Here is a 16,717-nt window from a genome sequence, read left to right on the forward strand (position 1 = left end):
ACACCTGTGCCATATTTTTTTCTGTATAGCAGGAAGAAAAATATATCCATGCCCAGACAATAGTCTAATAACGTATTTTATAAGCTCCAATTTTATTCTTTAATTTCCTTGGGACAAAGTTGTATTGTTAAACTTTTTTGTATAAAAAATAAATCTAAATTGGTCTTTGTTTGAAAACTACTTACTGTGTGGATATTAGTTCACTTGCTTTTGAGATCACAGAAAAGGGATTTAGTGGGCTAACAATATTGGTTTTGTGCTAATACATATGTTTTGTTAATGTCTATATTAAACTTAATTCTTACTGGTGATAAACAGGGGACAGAATTTTTTTTGTTTTAATGTTCAGCTGTTCATTTATCTTAACTGTATAAAAGATTATTTCTAATTTTACTTCACCGCAACTTTTGTTCCCTGTGCTTAAGTTTGTGTGGGAGCTTAATACAGTGGTTTTAAGCGCTGAACTCGGTTCTGGGATCCCCCAGTTGAATTTCTATCCCTGCTGACTTATTTCATGATTCCAGAATGGGCATTTGTGTCACTTTCCTGCCTGGAGTATTTGCTTGTAGAACAAACTTTGATCTCAGATGAGAAGTTCTGTGCACCTTATTGTTACACTTAGACATAGTAGTGAGCTCTGGTTTTGTCCATGTTCTTCTAGTTTGAGATTACGGGAAATGATGAGACGTTCATTGAGAGCAGCTGGTTTGGGTAGACATGAAGCTGGCGCTTCATCCAGTGACCACCAAGATCCAGTTTCACCCCCCATAGCTCCCCCTAGTTGGGTTCCTGACCCTCCTGCAATGGATCCTGGTAAGACCTGTTATTTTGTTTAGTGTTAAACAAAAAGATAACGTCATGAAAGAAAAGAAACAATTCAGTGGGGTATTTAGAAATCTAAAATAGTTAAAAATTGGCATAATGAGTATTATAACTAGTCTATGAAGATTTGGTTTAAGGTGTTTGTAAGTTAAAACTTAAAATTCTAGGAAGTCTTGTTAGATAGCCCTCTTCTACTGAAATACATATTTCTATACTGATAAACCAATTAGTATTATATTAAGTCAATAATTTGTCTGGTGGGTTAATCCTCTTATAGTTTGGGAAAAAACTTTCCACTTAAACATCTGTCCGATTTGACCTTTGGCTTGCAGAGAAAAGCCTTAAGGCCAGTTAAATGAACTTGGTAGGGATATGTTTCCTATAATGATGTACATCCTGCTGTTCTGTTTACTGAAAGATGGTGACATTGATTTTATCCTGGCCCCTGCTGTGGGATCTCTTACCACAGCAGCGACTGGCACCGGTCAAGGACCAAGCACCTCCACCATTCCAGGTGAGAATCTCTACTATTTTATCTACCTGTGTATTTGGAAGATAAAATACACACTTTGTATATAGATTTCTAGAGATCTACACTTTATCTCAAGGAGACTTTTCTTGGCTTAAAATATGTCTGATTCTCTGACTTATGTTCCATATGTCAGTGAAGTTATGGTGTGTATGTGCATGCATTTCATCAGTCGAGATTTGTAAAACGTGTTAATGTGTTTAAATTTTCTGCCATGAAGTTACTAACTTGTTACTAATACCAGAATATTTTTCTGGTGGTTTATTTGAAAGATCCTTGGTATGTTATTCCAGAATAGTCTTTCACTCTTATTTTGTATACTCTTGTTTTGTTACCAAATGGATGTGCTTAATTACAGGTCCTTCCACAGAGCCGGCTGTAGTAGAATCCAAGGATCGAAAGGCCAATGCTCATTTTATATTAAAATTGTTATGTGATAGTGTTGTTCTGCAGCCCTATCTTCGAGAACTGCTCTCTGCCAAGTAAGAAGTTTAATATACTTTTGATATAAAGATTTAGCTTAACTCCTTTTACTGTTAGGTCAGTCTTCTTGCAGTATATGGAACAACAATTATCTTCATTGAATTTAAGATAATTTATCACATTCTAGCATTCTGTTCTCTGTTACTAACTTCCCTTTAGTGAAAAAAGCCTTCTGAATACAATACAGATAAACTAAATGAATACAGGGTGTATCTTTATATGTTAGCTTGATCAGGGTGTATATTTGTTTGTTAAAAAGATCATGGTATAGTTACCCACAAATGTTGAATCTATAAGTTAGTATATATCACCGTCACCTGGAGAACTTTAAAAATTATACAGATTCTTCCCCAAGCTTTACACTAGAGGTATGACTTTCTTGGTAAATATTCTGTTGTAAATGCTCGTTAACCATTAATAGGTTACATCTCTACTTTTAGTATGATTGTTTATCTTCCTTTACAGACTCATAATAGTTATATAATAGTTATTAATCTGTACCAAATTCTACTTGCATTAATTCTCTTATTCTAGATATAACTGTCTGGAGTAGATAATTTGCAGCAATGGGCTTAGAGGTAATTAACTTGCGCAGGATCCCAAAACCTAGTGAGTGGCATAGCTGGAATTCCAGACCTGATCTCTGTCTTTATTACAGAATTGAAATTCCCAGTTATGACCCTTATGCCACCTTTCCTACTTAAGTACAAGAAGATGTTTTGAGTTTTTTTTTATATTTGAGGACAAGGGAGTTTTCCTGTTTAAGCCTTACTACTCTTAGGATGAAAATGACCACATTTATGAAATTATGATTACTTTAATGAAGGCTGACCCATTAGTAAAATAAGTCTTTGGATTGTAAATACAGTTATTACTACAGAAGCATCTTACTAATTTGTGGTTTGAAGCATAGATAAAAATATACACATACACACAAACACACATCTTTCTGCTTTTATTTCACTTGTCATTTTTGTTGCATTTATGTCATTTTTAAGTATATTATCTTTGTATGATTTTCTTATGCTGTTGTATGAAAAGTTATTGTATGTTTGTATTTTGCCATTTATTTCAGAAACATTAACAGTATATCAGCATATATCATCATCTAACCAATTAAAATTCAGTTAACAAGCAAAAAAAAAGTTATTGTATGTTCTTATTCCCTTTCTCTTTGTTATTAATCCATCTTGTATTTCTACAATTAATTTCTGTTTTGCTAGTCCTTTATTTTAGTACCCTCACAATGGTTGACTTTTTCCTTATCTAAGAAAATATATATCTGGAAAACACCAGATTAATAAACTGATGTATTAATAAGCTGGTATTAGGAGAGGTGGTGTTCTTTTGCCTGACATTTAGGTGAGAAGTATAGAGATTATCCAACTGGCCCTTTTTTGCTTTTTTTATACTACAAATATAGGAGAATTTTCTAGAGCTGCTAACACAATTTCCTATGTGGTATATTATTTACCATGGAGATGACTCAGTTTTGTTTTTTTTTCCCTTAGTGAAGTAGAATTGACCTAAAATTGTATTTGTTTCAGGTATACAACACACTGACTTGATATTTATTTCACATTACAGAATGATCATAAGTTTAGTTACCATTTCTCACTACAGAAAGTTATTACACTATAAATGATTATAGTTCCCTCTGCTGTACATTAGGTCCTCATGACTTGTTTATGAAAGTTTGTACCTCAGTCTCCCTCACCTGTTTCATTCATTCCTCTAACCCCCTCCCCTCTGGCAACCACCAGTTTGTTCTCTGTATTTGTGAGTCTGTTCCACACAAGGCTTCCCTTTTCTCCACATCCTTGCCAGCACTTATTATTGGTTGTCTTTTTGGAAATAGCAATTCTGACAGGTGTGAGGCAATATCTTACTATGGTTTGATTTTGATTTGCATTTCCCTGATGTCTAGTGATTTGAACATCTTTTCATGGGTCTCTTGGACATCTGTTGTATATCTCCTTTGGAATAATGTCTGTTCAGGTCTCCTGCCTAGTTTTTAACCAGATTGGTGTTTTTGATGTTGTATTGTAGTTTGGATATTAACCCCTTATTGGATATGCCATGTGCACACGTCTTCTCCCGTTTAGTAGGCAGCCTTTTCCTTTTGTTGATGATTTCCTTTGGTATGCAAGAGCTTTTTAGTTTGATGTGGTCTTATTTGATTGTGCTTCTGTTTCCCTTCCTGAAGAGACAGAGCCAAAAAAAAAAATGAAGACCAGTGTCAAAGCATATTGCTTTTGTTTTTTTTTCCTTTCAGGAGTTTTATGAGTTCAGGTCACACATTTTAAGTTTTTAATCCTTTTTGAGTTTATTGTATGTTGTGAGAAAGTAGGCCAGTTTGATTCTTTTGCTGTTAGCTGTCCAGTTTTCTCAGTACTGTTTATTGAAAAGACTGTCTTTTGTCTTTTGTATGTTCTTTCCTCTTTTGTCGTGGATTAATTGACCATGTATGTGTGGGTTCATTTCTGGGCCCTCTATTCTGTTCAGTTGACAGAATGTGTCTGTTTTTGTGCCAGTACCATACCATTTGATTACTGTAGCTTTGTTAGTACTGTTTGAAATCAGAGGACATGATGCATCCAGCTTTGTGGGGTTTTTTTTTTTCCACCTCAAGATTGCTTTGACTGTTTGGGGGTCTTTCGTGGTTTTGTTTTATTATTTTATGAAAAATTTCATGTTTATTTTGATAGAGATTGCATTAAATCGGTAGATTGCTTTGAATAGTATGGTTATTTCAGTAATATTAATTCTTCCAATCCATGAGCAAGGTTAATTTTTCCATTTGTGTCATCTTAAATTTCTTTCATCAGTGTCTTACTGTTTTCCAAGTATAGGTCTTCTACTTCCTTGGTTAGATGTATTCCTAAGTTGTTTATTATTTTTGATGAGATCATAAGTGGGACTGTTTACATAATTTCTTTTTCTGATAGTTTGTGGTTAGTGTATAAAATGCAACAGATTTCTGCATATTACTTTAGTTTTCTGAAACTTAATTAATTTATTTGTTCTAATTGCTTTTTGGTGGCATCTTCAGAATATTCTGTATGTAGTGTATATTATCTACAAATAGTAATAATTTTACTTCTTTCTGATTTGGATACTTTTTTTTTCTTTTTCTTGTGTAACTGCTGTGGCTAGGACTTAAAACACTTGTTGAGTAAAAGTGGTGAGTGTGGGTATCCTTGTATGATCTGAGAGGACATACTTTCAGCTTTTCACCTTTTATTATGATGTTAGCTGTGGGCCTGTCAGTATATGGCCTTTATTATATTGAGATACATTCCCTCTATATCCACTTTCTAGAGAGTTTTATCATATGTTAGATTTTGTCTCAGTCCTTCTCTGTTTTTACTGAGATGATCATACCATTTTATTTTATAATTTGTTAATACAGTATATTATGTTGATTGATTTGTGGATATTGAACAGTATTTGCGTCCTAAGATAAATTCTCCGTGCCCCCCACTCCTGCGCCACGTCATCATAGTATATAATCCTTTTAGTGTATTGCTGGATTTGTCTTGCTGATATTTTATCTAGAATTTTAGCCACTAGACCAGGGAAGTCCCGTGATACAGTTTCATTCTTTTTTTTTTTTTTTTTTTTTTAGTTTCATTCTTGATAATCATTGTGTTCATATTTTCTATTTTTTTTCTGATTCAGTCTTGGGAGATTGTATGTCTCTCAGTTTATCCATTTCTTCTAAGTTGTCTATTTTATTGGTGTATAGCTGTTGATAGTAAATCTCTTATGATGCTTTGTTACTTGTTTGATGTAACTTCTCTTTTAATTCTGATTTTACTTATCTGAGCTTTTTCCTTGGCTGAGTCTGGCTAAAGGGACGCATATGTATACTTTGGAGTAACAGGAGGGAGAAATGTGTTCATTATACAGAAAGCAGCCTTATGAAGATTACGTTTGAGTAGAACCATGAGAAATAGGGAGAAGGAGCAACAACGTGGAGAAGTATGAGTATTTTAAGAAATCATAATTCATCCAGTTCAGAGTGAAAAATTAGAACAATTGCGAGTGAATCTGAAAAAAAATAGATCAAAATCGCCACTTTGGTCTCTGTTCTTTGGGCTTCAGTGCTCTGAATAACTGCCTTTGTTAGACTGTAATATTATCAAAGTGAGATTATAAGAATAGTAATGAGATGGTGGTGTAAAAGAGATTAAAATAGGCAAAAGTAGGAAGGAGAGTCAAGTATGTTTTATATGTCTGTTATAGCCTTTAATATGTGTGTTGCAATAAACTGAACTAAAGAGTTGTTGAAAATGGAAAAGAAAGATGCATTAAAACATGGTTTAGGTAAAAGACTTCGTGAAGAATCCACATTTTTTGTCTGAAGTTACTTGGAACAGTGATACTGTTAAGTGACATAGGTAAGTTAGGTAGAGAGCAGCTTTGAAGAGAAAGATTATTTGAGTTTTAGATATGTTGAATGTAAAGTATCAGTGGGAAATCTTAAATAGGCTTATCAAATAAGCAAGTGTAGATGTTGGAACTGTGTTATTGTGAGAGAAGTGGTAGTTTCTATAATGAAAGAGAGGGAGGTACAAATGGCTGAGAAACTGACTTTTGGGAAATGCAAGGGTCTAGAAGGAATAGAAATTCAGTGAAGAATATTTAAAGTACATTTTAAAGTAGAAATTCTTAGTAATAATAATAGTTAACACTTACTGAATACATGTTTTTTGCTAGGCAGTCTCTGTTGAATTGAAGTAATAATTCTTTTATACTTCCTCAAAATTGTATGAGATAGAGCCTGTTACTGTGCCCACATCTAGAAAGTATTAGTTTACTCCAAAACCCTTGCTGTATTCTTAAAGCCAAGAAAGGAAAGCATGGTTTAGAGACACAGAGATTCCACAGAAGTGACTTTCTTAAATGAGATAATATGAGACCAGAAAATACCACCAATGATTTTCTTTGAGCATTGACATTATCTACTAAAACATAACTAGTTTTTTGTTTCATCCTGAACATATGTTTCTTTTATAATATCAAGAAGGAAAATAATTGATACTATTTTTATATACAATTTTTCTTATTTTAGGGATGCAAGAGGTATGACCCCATTTATGTCTGCTGTAAGTGGCCGAGCTTATCCTGCTGCAATTACCATTTTAGAAACAGCCCAGAAAATTGCAAAAGGTAATTAATTTAAAGTTCTAAATGAGTTGCTTATTTTTTAATTTGACTAGATTCTCTTCTATAATTGATTAGAAACTATCAAGGTAATTCTTTTGTATATATGTATAAAATTCATGTACTTTTTTCAAGCATATATTCTGTCAGCCTGTTAATTGGTATTGGTGATAAAATTTTATGGAAAGAACAGACTAGATGTCTTATTGTTCTTTCTGACTGGGATTTACCACCTAATAGAAAGCGTTAAGGAATATCAGTTCTTGCCATCCAGCCTTTAAAAGATTCAGTAGTTATCTTTTGAAAAATAGTGGCTATGAATAATTTATGTGATTATCTGTAATTGGTTAAATAGAACTAGAACTTGAATCTTAACTGCATAATGTAGAGTTGAGCACTTAGATGGCTGGTGTTTGATGTATTTGTATTGTTATCTTGTTTGGTTATGATGTAATTACAGTTTGCTTTACTTTGCACCAGAATTGACTGGATTTCTTTGCAGTGTTAACTTTGTATGTCGTTTTATTTTATTAATATGTAGTAGTTTCTGATTTATACTGTGTAAATGTTAGAACTTTTCCATTGGAGGAGAGTAGTGCTTAAGTTCTTTCTTAATGTGTGAACTACTGTGTTTTTAATCTTAGCTGAAGTATCCTCAAGTGAAAAGGAGGAAGATGTATTCATGGGCATGGTTTGCCCATCAGGTACCAACCCCGATGACTCTCCTTTATATGTCTTATGTTGTAATGATACCTGCAGTTTTACCTGGACTGGAGCGGAGCACATTAACCAGGTAAGTTATTTTACATTTACCTATATTTGTGCTGTCTTCAGATTTTCTTTTCTTTCCTTTGACCATCACTGGAGTTATAGCTTTTAGCTTTGGAATTGGAAGTCTAATGTTTAATTATACTACTTTTTTTGGATGATATAAATTATTTTTGCTCTTCTGGTAATTTTGATTCCCATTTGTATAGCCATGTGTGACTGTTTCCAGAGCACATTAATTTTGCTGTACTGTTGTTGTGATTGAATTTAGAAAATACCAGAAATAATCCTTTTGAGATATACATATCATTCTTTTAAAAAGTATATCCTTTTAATTTTAGGATATTTTTGAGTGTCGTACTTGTGGCTTGTTGGAGTCGCTCTGTTGTTGTACGGAATGTGCAAGGGTTTGTCATAAAGGTCATGATTGCAAGTGAGTGCGATTTTAGTTTCTTAATGCTGTAAACTACTTAGATTCATACTGCCATATTTAAAATAGCCTGATATGCAAGAAATACGTGATCATACATTGTAACTAGGATCAGTCTTTTAAGAAACATATATATACAGAATGTTTTTGTCTGTATTCTCCAACCAAAGTCTCAGGTCCCCTGTAGCGTGGTCTGTTAGCTGGACGTCACTGAAGGCATGAAGGGAGTCATGGTTTGGCCTGTGCCTTGTTTATTTCTTAAACTAAATGTAATAACCTTCATCTGGCAATAGAGTTGCTATGGCTAGTTTGTTAGTTTTCACATTCATAGACCTAAGAAGCAGAAAATACCCCAGCACTAACATTTGCAGTGCCTCAAGGTCTCAATAGGGACATCACCTATGGCTGTGCTATAGATGTAGTAGTTAATAGAGAATTGGTTTGTAAAAACCATCTGTTGTGCTTTAAATAAGTATGTGGGACAAGTGGAAATTTTTTATAGATACTGTACTGATACTTATAATTTTTATTAAAAGAATTCTGGGTAATATGTTCATCTTATTTAAATATCTCAAAGTGATAATCTACTTATTTATTGATTGCTTACTAACAAGTGCCGTCACTGTGCTAGATGCTACGTGGTGGTGGACAAAACAGTTAAGATACCTCTTCTTACGTATTGCTTTACAGACTTTATACCACTGAAGTAATCCCTGCTGCATTAGCAGTTACACTCTGCATGTGAAAGTTAACAAGATTTCTCTTGAGTTTCAATGAGTTAGGCCTCTGTAATATCAATATAGACCTTTGTATTTTTTTTTAAATTTTTGTGTTTGTACTTGTGTATGAATTCTTTCTAGACTCAAACGGACATCACCGACAGCCTATTGTGATTGTTGGGAGAAATGTAAATGTAAAACTCTAATTGCTGGACAGAAATCTGCTCGTCTTGATCTACTTTATCGCCTGCTCACTGCTACTAATTTGGTCACTCTGCCAAATAGCAGGCAAGTTGTGGGATTTTTAGGACATAAATTAAGTTGTGAAAGCACAGCATAGGTAAGTAGCCTCCTTTGTCATAACAATGCTCTGTCTTGCAGAGGAGAGCACCTCTTACTCTTTTTAGTGCAGACAGTTGCGAGGCAGACGGTAGAGCACTGCCAGTATAGACCTCCTCGAATCAGGGAGGATCGTAACCGGAAAACAGCCAGTCCTGAAGGTGAGTTGATTTGACACTTATGAGACCTAGGAAAATCAGGATGTGTATTTCTGCCTTACCCACATTTCTTCTTTTCTTTGTAGATTCGGATATGCCTGATCATGATTTAGAGCCACCAAGATTTGCCCAGCTTGCTTTGGAGCGTGTTCTGCAGGACTGGAATGCTTTGAAATCTATGATTATGTTTGGATCACAGGAGAATAAAGACCCGTATGTATCCATTGAAAGTTTTTTAGACTTGTTTCCTGTGTTAGTGTAGGTAGTTACAGTGCATTCTCTTTCCCCTCAAGTCTCAGTGCCAGCAGCAGGATAGGCCATCTTTTGCCAGAGGAGCAAGTGTACCTCAATCAACAAAGTGGCACAATTCGGTTGGACTGTTTCACTCACTGCCTTATAGTCAAGTGTACAGCAGACATTTTGGTAAGTCTTTTGAATGGTTATTTACAAGCACATGAAAAGGGTATGTGTTACGTAGTTTCCCATAATTTTACTAATTCAAGCTCCCATGCACCAGTAAGTGCTAATTAAATACTACATTAAGGGGGATGGAATTTTGGAGGTGATTTAAATTTCTTGTTTTAAATTAATCAATCAATGAGAGCTCCTTTTTTTCATTCTAAGTACAAATCCTAGAGTGTATTAAAAATACAGTATAAAAATGTGTGAAGCAGGGTTCTAAATTAGTAATAACTCAGTGCAGATTTTTAAAATGTATCTCCTTTTGCTGTGAATTTAGAAAAGAATATAAACTGTTAAACCCACTGCTGGAGAGGTTATGGCAAAAAGAACATACTTGTATACCGATGAGGTGACCCTTCTTTTGGTACTCCTTTGGAAAACAACTTAGCAATATCAGGAGCCATGAAACTAACATTGCCCTTAGAAATTGTCCTAAAAAAGTTATATATAATATGAGAAAGAGAAGCATTGTGTCACAAAACAATATAAAATTAAAAACTAGATATACTCTATGGATCCAATGATAGAGGAATATTACATCCAATTATAGTCCAACCGCTTACTGAAATATAATGCAGCGACTTAAAAAATAAAGGTTATTTTAAGTACCATTTAAAAAACAACAGGGAAAACGATGTGAAATTGGCTGCTCTCTTTAATTAGTAATTTTATGATAGACCATGTATAGAATTGAGGCTAGAAAGTAATGATAATGGTTAAATGAGATGGATGGGATTATGAATTCATTAAACATCTGAGTCTGCTTTCATATTTTGTTAAGTATCCTATATATTGAGTGAAATATATTCTTCCTTTGATTAGACATATTAGCTATTGGTCTTCTAAATATTAGTTGTTACACACAGGAGTTTAAGGCTAGAAACAAGAAATCAGACATTTGAGACCCACTGTAAGTCAAGCATAGTAGTGGGCATGTGGCACAAAGTTTATCACTGACATTGTGTTGATTCAATATATTTTTATATTTTTATCATGAAATGTTAATATTGAAAACATGTTAGAACTTTTTATTTATGAATGCCTACATCTTACAAGATGTCTCAACATTAACAGAGGGATTACTGGTTTTAAAGCTTCTAGATACTCTGCTAGGTACACTAGTGAAAGAACTCCAGAACAAGTACACGCCGGGACGAAGAGAAGAAGCTATTGCTGTGACGATGAGGTTTTTGCGATCAGTTGCAAGAGTTTTTGTCATTCTCAGTGTGGAAATGGCTTCATCTAAAAAGAAAAAGTAAGGCATTCTTTTTGATTTTGGCTTTTATATTTTTTACGCACATTTTTTTGTGATAATGATAAAATTATGTATATGAAAGGATTCAAAAGATTTCTATATTTCCATTTTTGCTCTAGCAACTTTATTCCACAGCCAATAGGAAAATGTAAACGTGTATTCCAAGCACTGCTGCCTTACGCAGTAGAAGAACTGTGCAACGTAGCAGAGTCACTGATTGTTCCTGTCCGAATGGGTATTGCTCGTCCAACTGCCCCTTTTACTCTGGCAAGTACCAGCATAGATGCCATGCAGGGCAGCGAGGAATTATTTTCTGTGGAACCTCTGCCACCACGGCCATCATCTGATCAGTCTAGCAGGTAAATTTCTATCTGGTAACACATTCTGATTATTTCTCTGCAAATGTCACAGATGTTACCAAAACTAAACTAAACCTGAGGCATAGGCACTCTGGTTATGTACAGGATCATTTGTTTAACAAATGGTAAAGATACTATCTTGTTTGGAACATGTGAAAAGCCCTTTAAAAACTACATGTCTGTACACCTAAAGTAATAGACATAATGGGGAGGGCGATTTGGTTTGTTTGTTTGTTCAGAAAGGCACTTTTTATTATACCAAAAAAGTAATCTGGTAAGAAAGTTTACTTTAGGCTTCTGTGCCTCGTTACTTTTTTTTTTTTCTTACCTTTAAATATAGCCTGCTAGAAGGCCAAGCTGAAGAATGAAAAGACTTCTTAACTTTCTCTGTGTCCAAAGCCTTGGGCAAGGGGGGAAGGTTATTATATAATCTAAATAACAACAGAATGGTGGAATTTTAAACTGTTTTGTGCACTCATATTATATAGTAGTGGTCCCTAGCCTCTGTGGCACCAGGGACCGATTTCGTGGTAGACAGTTTTTCCGTGGACTGGAGTGAGGATGATTCAAGCACTGTACGTTTATTGTGCTCTTTATTTCTGTTATTATTACATCAGCTCCACCTCAGACCATCCCGCATTCGATTCTGGAGTTTGGGGATCCTTGTTATATAGGATAAGACTAAAGCAATTCAATTCTAGTTACAACATTAATCTTAAATCTAATTTTTCAGTTTGTTTAGTAGTTTACCTAACTAGGCTCTAAGTTGGCTGAGTCAGAATGTTTAGCAACTAAAATGTTCTGGGGTCTTTTATTGCAGTGCTTCTCAAATTTTAACATGCATGCAGAACTCTTGGGTGTCTTATTAAAATGCAGAGGCTGATTCTGGAGGTCTGGGTGGGGCCTGAGAGTCTGTATTTCTTGTGAACTCGCAGATAGGACCGTGCCAATACTGCTGCTCTCAAGGCCACACTTTTGAGTTGCAAAGTTTCTAAGGTGTACAAGAGACATCTTAAACATCTTAAACATTATAATGGAGACACCTGTCCATTCTTGCCTGTTCACGACTCACATTTTTAAGAAATTCGAACTTTATGGCCTACCCAGTATTTTGCCACCCCATCTTTTATTATGATTTATTTTATAATTGTACTTCGGAACTTATTTTTTTCCCCACACTCATCAGCAAGTCAATGGTTAATAAGCTGATGCAAAGTAGGTCATGTTAGTCAAGTCTCTTAAAGAGTAGGTTACTTGTAAATAAGGAACTCTCCTTAGTGGGTGAATGCTGGTACCACAGCCTTGGAAATTCAAAGGTTTAGAGATGGAAAAGGAAACATTGTCTCTGTAGAAAGATTTCAGTGGAGAGAACTCAAAAAAGTATGTGCATTGACACAGATTTGAAATGTCTTACTAAAAATAAAAACCATTCTGAGATTTATAAGTTAAATCTCAGGTAAGATGATTTCTTTGGGGCTACACATTTTCTGATATACCATAGATTAATTATTGTTGGTTTCCAAGAAACATTCCATCAGATTGGAAATAGCAGGTTGTGAACCTCGTTGAGTAACACCAAGAGGTCTGCGCTGTCTGTCAGGGCGGTGGCCGCAGCGAGCTCATCAGCCGCTTCCTTACAGCTCCAGTCAGTCGCAGTCGTCCTACATCATCCGGAACCCACAGCAGAGGCGCATCAGCCAGTCACAGCCTGTTCGCGGCCGCGATGAAGAACAGGATGATATTGTTTCAGCAGACGTGGAAGAGGTGGTTTTAATTGTTTTAACTGTGGTACATGAGAAGCTTTTATTTGGGAGGGAAGGGGAAAGTAGTCACTAGAAGTTTTATTAACGGTAGCTTACACTGTTACATGTATATGCTTCTACCTTTTAGACTTCTGTTATATGTTCTCATTTGTAGTTATACATGTTAAAATATGTTAATAATCCTTGTTTTATTGGCTAATAAGAAATTAGAAATAAACGTAACTCTACTTAAGGGTTCACAGAAAAGATACTCTCAATGTTAAGAATTCTCAACGTTAAGAAAGTTTTAGTAGTTTTGTGCAATGTATTTGAAGGTAGAGAGACTGCTGCATATTTATTATATAAATTTTATGATTGCCGAAGTTTAAAAAACATACTCCACACACAGTTTTTATATTTCTAATTTTAAGGTTCTGTGTATGGATAGTAATCATAAACTTTGGGGTATGTTGGCATAATTTTTGATACCAAATTTTTACTAGCAAATGAAAAATTTCAAAACTGCTTAGTGTTACAGTTCCCTGTAGTTAGTGATCTTTGTATTTTAGTTACTAAATGCTGTGGGGGAATACTGGTAGAGATGTGGGTTTATTATGTACTTTGATTGTCTACAAATAAGATCTGGATTTAGGTTGAGGTGGTGGAGGGTGTGGCTGGAGAAGAGGATCACCATGACGAACAGGAAGAACATGGGGAAGAAAATGCTGAGGCAGAGGGGCAGCATGATGAGCATGATGAAGACGGTATGCAGGTTATTGGCAAAATTACTCAGTATGAGAAAACCGGGTGCTTTTAAAGAGAGATTAATACAGAGGAAGTAGTACTTGATGTATAGTGAAATGTTCAGCATACTTCTTCTGCCAGGGGATTCTGTAGTATCTGTCAGAATTTTACACACATAAATAAAAATACTGGATTGGCCAAAAAGTTCACTTGGGCTTTTCCACATCTTATGAAAACCCAAGCAAGCTTTTTGGCCAACCCAATGTATAGACTTTTATATGTTTACATGTATAAAATAATTTATCATCTCTCCATTTTCCTTTTGGTTTACACTTTATATTTTCTTAAAAGACTTTTGAAAATCAAAATAATCATAACTAACATAACATTTGAAAATTGGAGAAAGGGAAAACAACCCATAATCCCACCCAGACACTAACAGCGTGTTTTTACTTTCAGTCCTCCCCTGTAGTGCCCATTCCCATGTGTGTCTTTCATATTCTGTGTAAATTTTTTACTTTGTTTTTTCACTTAGGCCTTTTTGCTCCATAGTCATCATTCTTCTTAATAGCCATAGGATAGACTTCTGGGGATCAGCTTTATTGAGGTTTAATTGACATGCAGTAAACTACACATGTTGAAAATTTATAACTTAGTATGTTATGATGTGTGTGTATATACAGTGAAATACAGAGGATACACATGTTTATTAGCCTTCTTCCCCTCTTGGAATCCCAATATGTAAAATTGATGAAAATGGAGCAGTGGCCCTAACCCCGAGCTCTATCCACTTGTTGAAGTCCTGCTGCCTAATATTTTTTACCGAAGGCTATGCAGGCCAAATTTTGTGTCTGTGTTCATTGAGTACCATGATTTACCTGGTCATTCTTCTGTTAAGTGAGCAGTTATGCATACTCTAGTAGCTACCAGTTCTCTCTGCCCCGCTCCCCTCCTTTCCCACCCTTACAGTATTCTGTCTTATCAGCCTGTCTTGATCGATAGTGAGTTTGTACCTTATTTTCTTGTTATTTAAATATATTTGCTAGGGAGTGACATGGAGCTGGACTTGTTAGCAGCAGCTGAAACAGAAAGTGACAGTGAAAGTAACCATAGCAACCAAGATAATGCTAGTGGGCGTAGAAGTGTTGTCACTGCAGCAACTGCTGGCTCAGAAGCAGGTATGTTACCTTCTAGCAGTTTTCTTGCTTATACTAAGGTTGTGTGTGAAGAATTGGTTAAACTCTGCTCAGTATGATATTCCCAAGAGTGGCTAACCCTTTTTTTAAAAACTTTGTTTCTCTAGAGATATTAGTGAAGAAGATTATTATTTCATTGACTCTCTTTTTTTTCTTTTTTCTGTTTCACTTTTCTGGTTTTTAAATAATGAATTAATTTTAAGGTTCACTGAAGAGTTCCAGAGTATTTCAATGATGGGTTTTGTGAAATATTGGACATAGTCTGGCATTCTGTTTAATATATTTTCCTAAATGAAGGGTACACTGTAATTTTAAATACCAACAAACTCACAGTGGTTTTGGTTTAAAAATTAAAAATTTAGGTGCGAGCAGTGTTCCTGCCTTCTTTTCTGAAGATGACTCGCAATCAAATGACTCAAGTGATTCTGATAGCAGCAGTAGTCAGAGTGACGACATAGAACAAGAGACATTTATGCTTGATGAGCCGTTGGAGAGAACCACAAATAGCTCACATGCCAATGGTGCTGCCCAAGCTCCTCGGTCCATGCAGTGGGCTGTCCGCAACACCCAGCACCAGCGGGCAGCTAGCACAGCGCCTTCCAGCACATCCACGCCAGCAGGCAAGTCTGTAAACTTGGTGCTCCTGAGAGTGCTTAAATAGGTTTAAAAATTACACATTTTCCTCTAAAGAACAGATTAAATAATTTCATAATAGTTTTTCTTTGTTTTGCTGAGTTCAAATACAGAATTATTTACTTATTGCTTATAGCAGAGTTTCTCAGTCTCTGCACCATTGCTACCTTGGGTTGAATAATTAATTTATAATCATGCCCTGTAGGGTGTTTAGAAGCATCCTTGACCTGGATTCATTAGATGCCAGGAGCGCACTCCTGTCCCCAGTTGTGACAACCAAAAATGTCTACAGCACTGCCCGTGTCTGCATAGGGAGGCAGTGGCAGAATTGCCCTAGTTGAGAACATTACAGTATTAATAATTCTTACCTTCATCATTCCCCACCCCAAATTAGAGTGGCTTAAAGGAAATGCTCATTTACCACATTTACTAATGTAATTGACCTTTTACTTCAGATATGTACAGTGTTAGAGAAACACTGTTAGCAAGTGACATTAACTTATTGTGGTTGTTTTTTCCTTCCTGATAGCAAGTTCAGCGGGTTTGATTTATATCGATCCTTCCAACCTACGCCGGAGTGGTACCATCAGCACAAGTGCTGCCGCTGCAGCAGCTGCTTTGGAAGCCAGCAATGCCAGCAGCTACTTAACATCTGCAAGCAGTTTAGCCAGGGCCTATAGCATTGTCATCAGACAAATCTCGGACTTGATGGGCCTTATTCCTAAATATAATCACCTAGTTTACTCTCAGATTCCAGCAGCTGTGAAGTTGACTTACCAAGATGCAGTAAATTTACAGGTATGAAACCACTGAAAAATTACTCATTCAAATATATTTTTTGGTCATCTGTTATGAAAATTCCAGTATGATGGGAGTGAATGTTACAAGTACTTAAATGTCTATATCATA

The 16,717-nt window shown here is 35.4% G+C and overlaps 1 protein-coding gene across 1 annotated transcript in view; it reads left to right on the top strand.

Moving 5' to 3' along the window:
• Positions 1-16,717, top strand: part of UBR5 (ubiquitin protein ligase E3 component n-recognin 5) — a 144,277-nt gene that overhangs the window by 94,420 nt on the left and 33,140 nt on the right. Inside the window, exons 23-39 of the mRNA XM_070477316.1 lie at positions 662-813; positions 1,241-1,336; positions 1,710-1,833; positions 6,912-7,009; positions 7,648-7,796; positions 8,113-8,204; positions 9,062-9,208; positions 9,302-9,420; positions 9,504-9,630; positions 9,711-9,840; positions 10,974-11,134; positions 11,254-11,493; positions 13,134-13,257; positions 13,888-13,999; positions 15,026-15,157; positions 15,538-15,795; positions 16,338-16,606. Coding sequence (XP_070333417.1) covers positions 662-813; positions 1,241-1,336; positions 1,710-1,833; positions 6,912-7,009; positions 7,648-7,796; positions 8,113-8,204; positions 9,062-9,208; positions 9,302-9,420; positions 9,504-9,630; positions 9,711-9,840; positions 10,974-11,134; positions 11,254-11,493; positions 13,134-13,257; positions 13,888-13,999; positions 15,026-15,157; positions 15,538-15,795; positions 16,338-16,606 — 2,530 coding nt within the window. The remainder of the gene's footprint in view (positions 1-661; positions 814-1,240; positions 1,337-1,709; positions 1,834-6,911; positions 7,010-7,647; positions 7,797-8,112; positions 8,205-9,061; positions 9,209-9,301; positions 9,421-9,503; positions 9,631-9,710; positions 9,841-10,973; positions 11,135-11,253; positions 11,494-13,133; positions 13,258-13,887; positions 14,000-15,025; positions 15,158-15,537; positions 15,796-16,337; positions 16,607-16,717) is intronic.

Source organism: Odocoileus virginianus, chromosome 15 (genome assembly GCF_023699985.2).
Source record: "Odocoileus virginianus isolate 20LAN1187 ecotype Illinois chromosome 15, Ovbor_1.2, whole genome shotgun sequence".
In the NCBI taxonomy this organism is placed as follows: Eukaryota; Metazoa; Chordata; class Mammalia; order Artiodactyla; family Cervidae; genus Odocoileus; species Odocoileus virginianus.